The sequence below is a fragment of the Tinamus guttatus genome, unplaced genomic scaffold, assembly GCF_059628265.1.
Source record: "Tinamus guttatus ecotype Peru unplaced genomic scaffold, ASM5962826v1 Tinamus_guttatus_pri_ptg000208l, whole genome shotgun sequence".
In the NCBI taxonomy this organism is placed as follows: Eukaryota; Metazoa; Chordata; class Aves; order Tinamiformes; family Tinamidae; genus Tinamus; species Tinamus guttatus.
The window spans coordinates 7470534-7485001 of record NW_028288742.1 but is presented as its reverse complement, the minus strand read 5'-3'; the positions used below and the strand labels follow the sequence as shown (position 1 = coordinate 7485001).

Genomic DNA, 14468 nt, shown 5'->3' with positions numbered 1-14468 from the left:
CTGACTGATTAGCAAGTGAGATTTGAAATACATTGTGAAACTACCCGTTTTTTTGTCTGAAATATTTGCCCATATTTAAGAAGAATATCAGCATAGGTGTAGAAAAATGTCCAAGACAATGGCAGTTCTTCGATCCCCCCTCTTTTGTATTCAGACTATATTTGCTTTCAAAAGGAGAATTCTTGAAGATAATTTTCCTAAAAATAAGTGCAGAACTGACATACTTTTTTTTACTTATACTAGCCCTGAATCTTGAAAAGTGAAGAAAGTAATTGCTAACCACTTCAAAAGCTGTGTGTTTTCGTTTCAGCTGGTGATGTTATTACCATTATAAAACTTGGAGGATAGAGTTTAAAATCAGACATCTAGGTAAATCCTTAATCGGAAAAAAACAGAACTGTTTGTCTGTTTACCAGCATATAGAAGTTACCCACAATGAGAGTCTCACTGCATGAAACAAGTTAAATAAAAGTATATTTAAATAAAAAGTATAGGTAGTGATTTTCCACAGTAAATATTTTATGCTTTAGAGTTTGTTTTTAATATTCTACTAAGTATTGAATCTCAACTGAAGAACTGGAAGACACAGTACTCGGATTTCTTAGGAAAGATAATTGAAAAATAATTATGTCATTTTCATGCTTTTTTGGACTTAAATTTAAGTAGCAGCAGAGACTTGACCATGTGAGGGACTAAAAGAGTTTTTTAACTGATATGTAGCATCTATGACTGGTGCTAAGGTCAAATTGCATATAAATCACAGAATCATTATGGTTGGAAAAAATCTTCAAGATCTGAGTTCAACCGTAAGCCCCTCAACACCATGCCTGCTAAACCATGTCCCTAAGTGCCTCATCTACACATTTCTTGAACGCTGCCAGGGACGGTGACTCCACCACTTCCCTGGGCTGTCTCTTCCAATGCTTGATTAAAACAAAGTTTTAGTCTTTCATCTTAATGAAAGCATGTGTGTGTTTTCTTGTTTGTTTGTTTTGTTTGTTTGTTTTTTTAAACAGAAGAGAACCTTGCACAAATATTTAAATTCTGTTCCTTGCTTTTTTTTTTCCTGTTGTCTGCTTGCCTGAAAACTCCTTTAATCTCATCTTTCTGGGAAAAAAATTTCCAAGAGTATTTTCGCTAGCCATGCACAGTCCACCCACAGAGTATCCACAGAGTTGCTCTGCTCCCAGAAACTGAGTCGTCCTGTCTGTGGGTTTAGGTTATATATCAATAATTAGAAGTATGAATACAGCTGTATCTGATAAAATATGTGAGGCTTTGGAACAAGGGTAGTAGATATTTGTGTTGTGCAGAAATCAGCAGGGCCCTGGAGAGAGCTTCTCAGAGTCAGAAAGTTACCACAGCAGCTGAGTACTGCATAAAGCAGGAGAACGGCTGGAACTCCAAAATGCATCAGATATGCATAGAGAACTAAATGTTTCAGGAAGGCGTCTTGTCTGAATGATTTCTGCAAAACTTATCCATTTGTCTTAGTATCACAGAATCCTTCAGGTTGGAAGGGACTTGAGGAAGTCACCTATTCCAACTTCTTCCTGAATGTAGGGTCAGCTGCCATGAAATAAGACCATCCTGCTCAGAGTTTTAGGTAGTCAGGTCTGGAGAACCTTCAAGGACAGAAATACCACGACTTTTGGGGGGGGGGGGGGCTGTAGCACTGCTTATTTATCCTCACAGTGTAACTTTTTTTTTTTTCTTTTGTGTATTTTTTTTCTTCTGTCCACCAAGGCTCCCATGTCCTTTTCAGAAGAGGGAGCCAGACCTTAGCCTGCTCTACTGTAGTGGATTGGTCTGTACTGGGTGCAGGATTTTGCTTTTGTCCCTGTTGAATTTCCAGTGGTTCCTGCTTACCCGTTCCTCTGGTCTACCTGGCAGCTAGGAGCCAGCTCATCTGAATGTTAGCTGTACCCATGGCTGTTTGTTTATTGCATCCCACTGTTTACTGCTTTTCTGGGAGTATGGTGAAGTCTCATTCTGTCTCCTTCTTCAGATATTTGATAACAATACTAAATTGTAAACATTAAAAGCATGGGTCTCAGAATACCTCTGGGAGAACTCCATTTGCAGTGATCCTGTAAGTTACCGAACATTAACCAGTGCTCTTTGAGCAAACGATCTGGCCTCTTTTCACCCCTCTAGTGGTCCACCCATCTAGACTATAACATCCCAGCTTGGATGCAGTGATGGTTTGGGAGATCATGTTGAAACCTCACTAATGCCAAAAACATAAAGTACTTGTTTGTAACTTCGGTGCTCTTGACTTCTGGATCAGAACTTACTTATTCATGACTGCTAAAACAGATGTAATGATAGCCCTTACCAGAAAAGACCTGGAAAACATTTTGTTTAAAATAATTATAACTAAATATCATGCTCTAGTCTTATAAGAGTTAAAAACATTTTATAAATAGAGAGACTTATTCTTTTATTAAGACTTTCACCTGGGACATATTACAAAATAATTGGAACAGTTAAAAGACAGAGAAAACAAATTACTTTGTTTTAGCTAGTTTTCCCATGTTGTCACTTGCCTTGAAAGAAAATAACCTTCCTATTTTTCTTCTCTGAAAAGGCCTTTATCAATGACAGAAAAAAATATTATGTTTAACTAGGAAAAAACGCACAGCAATTGATGTGTTTATCATGGTAAATATAATTTAAATGCCTTTTATTTAACTGTTCAATGGGTAAAACTTAAGTACTGAAAAGTCTGCAATATCAAAATACCTGTCTCTTATTTACTAACACGGTCTAACTTAGCATTTTATTATAATATGGGATGTTTTAGGAAGATGGGCAATTTTACAGTGACCAGATGTATTTTTAGTGAGTATAGTTTTGTTGAAAACGTCAGAACATTCTCCTTCCAGCCATTCTGTAGCCATCCCAGGAAAGCATAGCTTTTCTGCCAAAGTTTATCCTGGTAGTTTGCCTGCAATGTGTTTGAAATATTAGAGTCCGTGACATAAAATGGTGGCCCTTGTGCCCAGTATGTGCTGGTGAATATTCATTAAGCACCTGGTAGATTTTTGTTGTTGCTCAGGAAAAGCTTTTCATGCAGACTAAATTCCAAAGAGGTTTCATAGTCAGTCTCCCCCTCCCCTCTTTCTCGTACTAAAGATATTGGAGAGAGGTGAAGCTAGATGCTATATGCTTTTCCCAAGCCATTTAACTTGGGTTGGTGGTGGTGAGAGAGAACTATTTATGCCTGCTTAAAAAGAAGATACGTGTCCTCTTTGCTCTAGAACCGACTCAGTTGTGTTTTAATTACAGTATTGTTGGTTAAAATTAAAGCATGCCCCTAGCATGCTTCTGAACTTCAAACTCTTGATCATACCTTTGGAAACCTGGATCAAGGAAACACCACTGAGCCCCCAGTGACGAAAAATATCCTATTGGAAAACATGATTACCTACATTTTAATTGTCCTTTTTTAAAGAAAACAATTTATGTAGGTTTTGCATTTCCTTTTTTTGTGTCATTTAAAAGATTTAGCCCAAATTTAGATGTCAAATCAATTCTATATGTGTTATTAGTAGCTACTAAATTCAGAATTTTTGTCTGTAAGCTTTCAGATTTTTTAAATAGAAAATCTACTGCATTCAATCTTTTTAGTATTTGCAAACCTTCAAGTTGTAGACAAGTGGAATGTGGAGGATCTGATGAAGCAGAGTTCTTCTAACCAAGTGTTGTATGATACTCTGGAGATCTCTATTTTTTATTAAATTAGCTCTGAAAATTTAATTTGCAAAGAGATGGTATTAATATGGGCTGAAAAGCCTTCTTCTTAAACATTTTATTTTAGCTTCTAAAGCTATTGCTGGTAGCTTATTGTTTTTTGTAATATTAGTGAACTAGATTCAGTTGAAAGCATCCCTATAGCATACTTTAAATCTGCTTGTCCAGCAGACCTGACTGCATTTTGAATGCTGTGTTTCCAGAATGGGGAATAAAGAACTAGATCAGATTGTTTTGAACAGAAGTAGCAGCCATTTCTTTCTAGGGCAAAGATGCAGGCATGCATGTTCTTGATAAATTAATTCCTAAGACAGTCCAGCTTCTGCTTTGGACAGCATTTCCCTGGAAGAGTGAGGATTCTGTGTTGGGCCACTAGCTAGGTCATTTTTCTCCCTCTGGCACTCTTGTTTATTAATGTTAAAGGTGAGCAATAGCTCTTGCAGTTATGTTCCTCACAGCAGAGGTAGGAGCTGAAAGCAAGAAAATATTTTCTCACCTGGGAAAGGGGAATTTAGAACATGAAACTCAGGCTGGTGAGACGTTGTTGGAGACAAACCGAAACTTTGTGCCTAGGAAAGTTTGTAGAGTGGCACAAGTTTCTTCCCTTTTCAAATATTTCCCAGTGATCTTCACTGATAGTCCACAGATCCTCTGAGCAGTGTGGATCTTCCTAAGTTCTTTCTCACACCAGGGGAACCCCGTTTGGCCGTATTGTCTGGATTTCAGTTCTCTATTTGTGGCTGTAGTTTATTCTGTTAGGTCATCAGAGTAGTTGGAGGTTTTCTTGGATGGTTAGTTGTGCTTTGGCTATTTGACAGGAGCAGGTCATTGACTTCTCTGAGAGTGCATTTTTTCTGGGAATAGTAAATGCAGCATGCTGGTTTGGTCTTCAGCTGCCTTTAACTCAAATAGGAAAGATTTTTGAGATTTTGTTTTAATATCACTGGTGCTGTTGAGTTTACATGAACACTGTGACAACATTAATCAGTGATCTAAAGTGTACCCTTCTGATCCATGGAATGAAACCAGCCAAGGCATTTATGTAAAATGGAAGCAAATCACCTCTTGTAATGAAAAAAATGATAAATATTTCACTGCTTCTAAAGAAGAATCTACAGAAGCGTCTGGCAATGTTTAGATCAGTCCCTTGCCCCTCTGAAGTCTGTAGCTACCCTCTTACCCTACAAAGATGCTTCACTGGATATAAAGGTGCTGCATATCCGTATTGGTTCCCAAACTTGCTGTGAAAACTATTATCAGTCATCTTTGCTAGAGAGGACATTCCGTGCTGGACTTTTTTTCCTTAAATGCATATGTTTTGATTCCATGTGCAACTCCAGGCTGGGGGGAGGTTCTTGGTCTTACTGTGAGTATCATGCTGCTTTCTTTAAGACATATCTTTAGAAACAAAACAAAATCAAGGAATGATACTGGGAGCTCAGATAACTGTTACAAAAAAGAGGTAATCCCCATTTAAGAGATAAGAGTAGAGAGGTTACAATTTATAGGAACAATGACTAGATATGTCTTTTGAAAAAGATCCTGATGTGTTCTCTTCTATGGAACAATGCTGGAAACTGAAGGCTAATTTTTACTATATCCCTTGAGGTACCTCCTGAAGGGTTGCATATTCATGAGGATGAATGTGGAGTAAATCCTTGGGGTTTTTTGTTTAAGAACTTTGTCAACAATTCAAATACCTTTTTCCGCATTTTGTGATAAACTGGGCTTAGGAATTCTATTTTCTCGTTATTTGTCTTATTTTACCATGTCTGGTATGTTTATCAAAAAAAAAAAAAGGATGAAAATAAGAAGACAGTGTCTTTTTTAGTCACAAGTATATGGATTTTTTTTCCTTTCTCCTCTTACATTGTCCTTTCTGACCAGATTTTTTATTCAGGTTTAAAGCAGGCCATTCCACATTGCCAAATAAATTAGTTCATTGACTTTCAAATAAGTTAGAAGTAATTGGATGAATGTCATAGAATAATGCTAGTAAGATGGATATTAGCCTTAGGATAATGAGTGTAGAGACAGTCAAGTTCAAGATGACAGAAACAGTTAGGACCTTGTTAAATATTACAGGCACATTAAAAAAAGAAACAACTAAGTTTAGAAAGCTTTAATAAGAGAAAAACGAAGGACTAAACTTGAGTAGCTTGGTTAACGTTCATTGTACTCACCACTCAACTGCTTCTTCCTATTTAGGTTGCTGCTTTGGGACTGTGATGATCGGAGCTACAGCTACTACATTGAGGTTTCAACAAATCAGCAGCAATGGACTATGGTGGCTGATCGTACAAAAATTTCCTGCAAGTGAGTTTATTCTTTTTCCACTTATTTCCCCAAAGGAGGAGCTAGAAACTGGAACTTCCTTTTGTTTAGTAGTTACATAGCTGACATTGACTGTAAATGTTTTTTACATAACCTGTATCTTACTAACTCTAAGCCCTTCTAAATTTTTTTTTTGAAGTAGAAGCTTTTAGTGTGGCTGAATATCCAGGCTTTAAAACTGTTCTGAAAAAACAAGTTTCTGAAAAAAATCATGTTCTGAAGATTCAGATCATTATTGTGTTTTCCAGTTTGGCTGTTCATTCTCATAAGCAATCTGACTACCATGGCTTTATTTTTGTGATCCCCCAAATTTAACCAAGTTTCCTGAGTTTCAATGTGTTTATATTAACAGTGGTGCTAAATCATCCCTCCTGGAGAAAGATGGGGGAGAGGAAAGGAAGCTTGCTTGGTAAAGGATTATTTCTAACCAAGTACATTTCATCCTTAGCAAAGCACATAGGCACACTGTACTTCTGGAGGGACTAGGTGAAAGGGGCAGGGCAGGGAAGAAGACCAAACCAAAACGGACCAACAACTGAACTCAGTTGCTTAAAGTCAGCCTTGCTTTCATGATGTGTTCAGTGCATATAGTCCAGGTAGTCTTGCTTTTTCTTGCAGAGAAAAACACTCTTCTAAAAAGAACTAAAACCAGAGAAACCATTTCATTTTTACTTGTATACATCAGTCAGGGGAATTCTAGTCCCCCTCTGCATTCATGTGCTCTCTATTGGCTTGTCTGTAATTATTGGGTCTCCTGATAAAAGCTGTTGTTTTGTCCGGAAGAGTAATTGAGTGCAGATAGCCCCAATAGCTCTCTCAAACCATGTGATAGTACTAATGCTATGTAAAGAATGATGCATATACCTGTGGTGGGATTGAAGACAGACTGCAAATTAATACGTACTGCATATCCAAAAGCCAGGCAGCATTCAGCGAATATTGATGGCATATGATCTTCTAGGTGATCCTTAGGGAAGCTCAAGCCTATAAAAATCTTCTTTCCCTCCTGTTTCTTCAGTCACTTTCCCATAAGACACCCTTTCTCGTGTGGGATGAAATTGAAGTTCTCAGCTCAGATAGGGACGATCACTGTCTGTCCTGTATTTTTGTGAACCAAACCAAAATGGAATTTACGAATTGACAGAGATATATATCACATTTGTCACACTGGACAAGAGAGCTATTCAGTCTTTTCTGGCTGAATATACACTGCTGATACACGTTTTCTAAAGTTTATATTCTATCTCTTAACAGATGTTAAAAATCAAACATGCATTTCAATGTGGTCCAGACATGGTGACAAAAGAGAACTAGGCATGTGCTTTTAATGTCTGTAAAGGACAGGATATTGATGATGAGAAATCCTGGCTTCTATCTGCAGCTCTGGAGACTGAAGGAGATTTAATCATTCTCAAAAGCATCCCAGGGCAGTGGGTAAGAGGGATCCTTTTGTCTGCTCCCAACAGTAGGAACATTAAAGCGCCAACACTGGAGCGGAGTCAGGGGAAGATCTTTTTGCACTTGTCCTTTAGACATGTTCGTACCAATAGATCATAGCAGTCAAAAAGAACAGTTATTTAAGTATGCACAGCATAGCTGGAATTGCTTGTTGGCTATCAAATTCAAGGTAGTATCTACTGACCATTTTCAAACCAGTCATTTTTGAAGGCCTTAACTCGATAAACATGGGGAAATAGAGATAACTGCTTTTTTTGTGATAAACTTCACGATCTTGATTCAAAACATAGGTCCTCTAGACATTCTGAAAGTAGTGGCTGCAGGAGCTATTTTCATGTGAATTAGAGAATTGTATTTTCTCTCATTTTGTGCCCTGAAACACAAGCATTCAGCTTTTAAAATGCCAGTTTTCACATTTTAAGTCATATTGTCGCATTTAAGATAATGTCACACAAAGTCACATTTAAGATAATGACTCTGAACAGGGTCAGGTAGTGGAAAATGTGTAATATTAAGCTATATATATATATATATGCACACACACACACACACACACACACACACACACTATCTGTATTCATTTGTGCTAAACAAGTTCAAAGACCTAGTCCTAAAGCTGGCAATTAGAAAAGCTCTCTGGACACAAGAAAAATTCAATTTATAGCGAATTAAAAATATATGTATAAAGAAAAGTGAGCAGTTTGAGACATCTTGCTTCCCTTTGAAAGTTTTCTACCTGATGCATTTATATTTAAATACTATGTTACTTCTATCAGATAGAAGTTAAAATGCTGGTGCCATTCCCCCTCCATTACCCATATTCAGTCAGTTTCTTTGCTTTTGAAAGCATCTTTTTTGTGTATTTTATTTATATATCTTGCTCTTTACCATCAGTAAATCAGACTTTTGTTTTACAGCAACGCAGCACAGTAAAGAAAACCCTTTAAATATGTGGGGGGTTTTTTCAGTCAGATTTTCAAAAGTGCTGAAATGACTTAAGCTAAAAAATTACTTTGATTGTAATGGCAGGTTGATAAACCTAAATTCTCTTGAAGGTCTACCTTCAAGACGTAGATTGGTTAACTTGCCTACTGAGTTTTATTACCTGGTCAATCTCTTCAGAAGATAAGCAGAGCTAGGTCCAGCAACCTGAAAGATTGTTTCAACAGAAACTGATTTTAAAGAATATTGATATGTTTAATACATATTAAGTGCTTTCAAAATGCCAACCGAATAAATCAATATGCAACACAAATAATACTGTTTAACCTGTAATGTGAGGATAGTATTTCTATTCTTTGTGGATATCTGAGGATTAGTCAGTTAAGTACTGGGTAAATGCTGAATCCTAGTAGTGTTAGGACTTTTTTTGGTGAAGTACAGGAGACCATGTTTTAAAGTAGTCAGAGATGGAGCACTTCATAGGATTGATTGAGTTTGAAAAATACTGAAAAGCGTTGCTGTGTCCAAAAAAAATTTTTTTTCTCTTACAGCAGCTATGCTCTTAGTGCTCTAAAATAATTAAATGTGGAATAGTTTTTTGGAGGAGATGTCATCATTCAGTGACTCACACATTGTATGTGTATGTGAAGAAGACAAATCATAACAAAAAGGAGATGAAAAGTGAACTGCTAGGACTATGTGAAAAGCTGATATTTCAATTCAGTTTCTAAACTGGAAAAAAAAAGATGTCATGGATTAAATCAAATTTAAAATGTGAGGATTTTTCCCATGACAAAAAAAAACAACTTATTTTTGACTTCATATAATTTTAACAAAAGTGAGATAGAGGGACTGAAGTGCCGAGGTAACCTGCTAACCTTGGTTAACAGAGGCAGTAAGAAGGGGGACATGCCTCAGCTTGACTGATTTAATATAACATCATGGTAAAGGTACTGCTGTTGGATGCAAGAGCTTCTTTATTGTAGAATTAACTTTATTTTTTCTAGTGCTTAGAGACACCTAAGCCACGTTACACAGTGTGTTCTGGAGGGAACTCTTGTACTGAGTATTTCATGGAGCTGTGGTTTGAACACAGGCGTCTCACCTTCCCCAGGGCTGTAACTTTGCAGTTATGGTTGTTCTGTCTCTGTCCTTTCCCTACCTATATGTAGGCATTTCATGCAGACAGCACAGCTACAACAGGAGAGAGAAATTTGCCTCAGAATACCTAAAGTTAAAAGTGGTCAAGGTGCTCCTTGAGGAGAAGTGCAATTCAAACTCACATTTACTCTGCCTGCATCTGGCTCACTTAACAGGGTTTAGGCAGCCAGCTAAAAAGATTCCTGCATTTATCAGTTTGCCTTAACCAGACTACATGTGAAAGCAAGAGTTCCCTCATCTCCTCATTCTGCATGTCTCTATGAATCTAGCACCCCTCTTTCTGCCTGAAGAAACAAAATAGTGCACGATGTTTTGCAGTGTGGTTTAAAATTGCAACTTTAGTATTTTTTGAGTGGGGAGGAACGCTTTCTTTGGCATCACCACCTGAAAAGGGGTAACTTGTAAAGCTTGACGTTAGTATTAAAATCATAGTTTATGTTTGTGTCCCTTTGTTTAAAGGAAATGAGAAGTTGACATATCTCTGCATGGGACTATGCCTGTTCAACTAGCAGTTATCTCTCAGAGCACGAGTGAGCGAAAAATGTTATGAGATATTATTAGAAACGTATTCCTATGAGGCTCAGATATGAATTCTTTGAAAAAAATATACTCCAAAGAATGTCCATTTCCTTTGCAAATTCTGGTTGTGTCCAAAATCCAGCTAGTGAATTTATGCTTTTTGGCATTAGTTTTGGCATTTAAGTGTCATGCAGTAGACCCTAGAATAAGACCTTGCTTGTTCTTCTCTCTAGGATATGCTGCAGTGGCAGGAGTGTTAAAACTCCAAAGACTTTCACACTGGCAAGCATTTGAAGAGATATTTACTTATTTTTTACTGAGGAAAAAATACTTTGTCAGTAGCATTCTCTGTCCACATTCCTGTCTTCAAAGATAAATGTAGATCAGATTTGTTTCCTTTTCTGCTGCCTTGTTGGTATAACTGATTATTCAGTGAAATCGTGATCCCTTAAGTCATTAGCTTGCTCTCTTGCAAGTGTTTTGTGAGGTCTCCAAACAATTCTGCTGGATCTCTGGCACAAGGGGTAGGATGAACCACAAAGACAGCAAATACAAACCTGGACCTTGGACGTGCGGCAAACGAAATACTGAAAAAGAAAATGAAACCGGGTTGGTTAAATAGCATATATTGTTTTTGATGGTCTGTTGAGGTATTAATGTTCCTTATAAACTTTGACCTGCTTTTGGTCATTTTAATGGTATTTTAATGTAGCATCTTACCTAAATTAATAATTTACTGCTCAAAGTGAGAGCCTGACAGGCTACTTCTAACCTGTATCCTCTCATAGTCTTAAAAAGCTGAACACAGACCCTGGATGTCTGTTACGTTTGCAGGGAAAGCTGGCTTGTTCTCCCTAAGCGGGAGCCAATTAATGCATCCTGGGTGTGTAATTGTCAATTTTAAAATGCTGCACAGAGGCTAATTTTTTTCTTTTCCAGAATAAACTGTTTTTCTCTGCACAGTGTGACAGTAATGAAAGCCAGTCGTGTTCTGTTTTACTAAAAAAAGAAAAAAAATAGTTTGTGTGTTATTGTTCAACAATAGAGACATGTATTTGTTAGAAAAAAGATGCTGACAAAAAGTCTAAATAGAAGGTCAAGTGAAAAACAGAGGACACCAAAGGGCGTTAGGAGTCAGACCTCAGAGTTAATGCTTCTTTTGATAAAATAAGTACTGTAAATGAAACCAGGCTATCATCAAGGTTATCAACTCGATGTCATTCTTTCAAGTGTCCTTTTGTGTTGTTGTTGTGCAATGGATGTAATCCATGGTAGCCATCATACAATGTTCAATTTCCCAGTAGGAAAAAGGGGTCTAATTCTCTGATAGAATTTGGGAGGCAATACACATGGTTTATTTATGAGCAGTTTCTAGGGAATTGGTATGAACTGTCTATGTGACTGTTTTAGGCCAGTTTTATCATTTTCCTGGCGAAAGACATGACTTTATTTTCAGAGAGTTTATAACATTTTATTGTATCATTTCATTTCTTCTGCTTCTTATTCTTGTTTATTATTCCAAGTATGCTGCTATGCTGTGGTAGATATTCAAAAAATTCAACTTCCCATTCCTGTTGCAACATTATAGTGGCAGTAGTAGTATTGCTATTTCAGTTCCTAAATTCTGAGCTCAGTTGCTAGAGGTTTTTTTATAATTTCTCTATGAATGTAATGAATACTTTTCATAGGTCATTTTGGATAGATAGGATTCATTAAAAAAAACTTTTATTTCTTCAGTATCTTTGATTGAATTTTCAAGTGTCATTTTCAACTTCTAATTTACTGTTCTTTTATGATCTATGAGGTTTCTATCATGCTGTTCTATATGTATTTCCAGTTTTCAGATGCTGTTACATTTCCTTCAATCATAAGTCATGGTAAAGAACACTCTGGAGAGGTTCAAGGATAAAAACAGCTAATACTTTTAGGAGTTCCAACCGCTTGTCAGAATATACAATTGACTGTTTTTGATACTGTTTAAGGACTTTGAGAAAATGCTTCCAAGTGGCACATCATTAGTGACTGACTCGGGTATACATTTGTGAAACCTACTGATATGATTTGCAGTTTTAATTCCTTGTTCGTAATTGCATGCTGCATGTGGTGTGTGTATTCATATGTTTCTTGTATTTAACCACAAACATCTTTTTCCTTGTGTTCTGCTCTAGTTGCTCCAGTTCACCCTGTGATCCCATCTCTAGAATTCGTTTGTGTCCATTTTCAGTTACGATTCTTCTGTTTTCTGTCATGGAACATTTCTTTTATTTCTAGCTGTTTTTATGGTCACATCAATTTTCTTCATGTTGCTTGCAGACTTACGTTGCCCTATCTTAATTAGGACCAGAAAAGAACATATTTGTCTAATTTATGTGCAGTCCTGAAGAAAAAAAAAACTTTTGTACCTCCTGTGTAAATCTGAGTATTTTTGGACTGCAGTTCATCCTATTTACACAAAGATAACTTCATATAAACGCTGAAATCTAAAAGTCTCCTCCAAAACTGCAGAGCTTAGTGTAACCCCATTCATATGATGAAAAGATGGAATATATTTAAGCAAGATGCCTGGGAAATTGCCACACTGTTGAGCTCAATTTCAAGTCTTACTTGACAAAAATAAACTGAGCGTTCTCATTAATCTGTTCATTATACTACTGGTAATGCCTGTGAGGGCAAGTCAGACAGATGTAGAGGGTCATTTTGTATAATTATGGAGCTTAAAAGCCCTGAAAGATAGTGGTATTGAAGTACATAATTTTTGTGTTTATATGTTCACATTTTAAAGGATTCTAATAAAGAAAAAAGACGCAGCTTCACAAACCTGTCATATTAACCACAAAGTCTTCACATACAGAAAAAAGTTGTGTCCTACTTCAGAATTTTAGAAGGTTCTTAGAAGTGTGAAAATTCTGCATCTAGTATTTAATTTGCTAATTTTTATTTAGCTGATCCTGATTGAAGGTTATCTTTTAAGTTGTTTTCTGAAAAGCAGTTCAGTATGGTGAGAAGGTTTTCAATTTACTACGTTTTCTCATACAGGTTTTTTCTGCTTTTACTTTCTGGTCCTCCTTGTTGCTTTTCAGCCACGAACATGCATGGATATTTTGAACAAGCCTTGAGAAGAGAAGCACTGAGTTGCAAATTGCCGTGCATTGGTCTCCTTTGAGTGCCTTTTCCCATACACTCATGTCAGTGCAGCTCTGCATGTACCATATGCACTTAAGTTGATACAGCTTTACTCTTCTTTGCCATTTAACTGTCCTGTTCTCATCTTTTCCTTTCCATGTACGTTACAGTAGCGATAACATGGTGAAGAAAACAGCATAGTAACTCGCACATCACGGTGGATGTTTGTTCAGTTCTCCCATACCCATAACACCAGCAGTATCTGTAGCCGTTGGGTGTTAGATTTTTCTCGCATGCAATCAAAGGCTTGAGAATCTCTTTAGATGGATGTAAAAGAATTCAAGCTAATGTTGCAAGGAGATTGTGTGTATGCTTTTTTATTATTTAATAACGCATTGTGGTGAAGAAAAGGGAATGAAGAAAAATTTTTATCCCAGAGTGTATCATTATGTATACACATAGCTTTATGTAAGAAAAGTCCCGTGGAGAACCAAGCCGTGCTGTTTAAGCTGAATTACGTTTGTTCCTCTCTGGGTTGGAGAGAATAAGCAGAGAGAGGCCTTTAACCTTAGCCCATGACAGTGATATCCCAGGGGGTCCTCCAGTATTCTGTAGGAGGGGGCAGCTTGATTCCTGTAATGCCCCCTGTTGTGGGGTTTATATTTCGAGCAATAATACAAATCCTGAAGAAATGAATATGTCCTAATCCTCCAGAAGCACATTATCCACTTCGGAGTATGATATTCTGTTTATTATGCTTTAGAATAAGTCCTAGTTTTCTGCTGCTCATGGTTAAATAACTGAAAATTTATGCTGACTTTTCATAGTAATAAACTCAATTTGGATACATTTGTGAGCAGTTATGTTTTGAAACACATAAAATAGTGTTTCAAGTAGTAATAGTTAAGTGTATGTAAAATGCCTATTGAATAGTCTTCTGTTAAAATAAGTCAAATGAATTGCTCAACTGCATTTTTTGTGAATTCATGAACATTTACATTGAATTTTGAGTAGAAGTGAAACTTCCCAGTGGCTTTGCTTTTTTTATTCTTGTAAGACAGCTTTCTAAAGCTTCTGTGATAAAATGACAGGCCTTCAAGTTATTGTTATTTCAAGAAGTTACATGTAAGTAAGTTCTCACTCTGCAGTTAGCCACTGCTTCAAATGTAAGCGTG

At 36.8% G+C, this 14468-nt stretch overlaps 1 protein-coding gene across 1 annotated transcript in view; it reads left to right on the top strand.

The window, feature by feature from the left end:
* The window catches only part of BTBD9 (BTB domain containing 9), a 108037-nt gene that overhangs the window by 76513 nt on the left and 17056 nt on the right, over positions 1-14468 (top strand). Inside the window, exon 10 of the mRNA XM_088524256.1 lies at positions 5965-6072. Within this exon, the coding sequence (XP_088380382.1) occupies positions 5965-6072 (108 nt within the window). The remainder of the gene's footprint in view (positions 1-5964; positions 6073-14468) is intronic.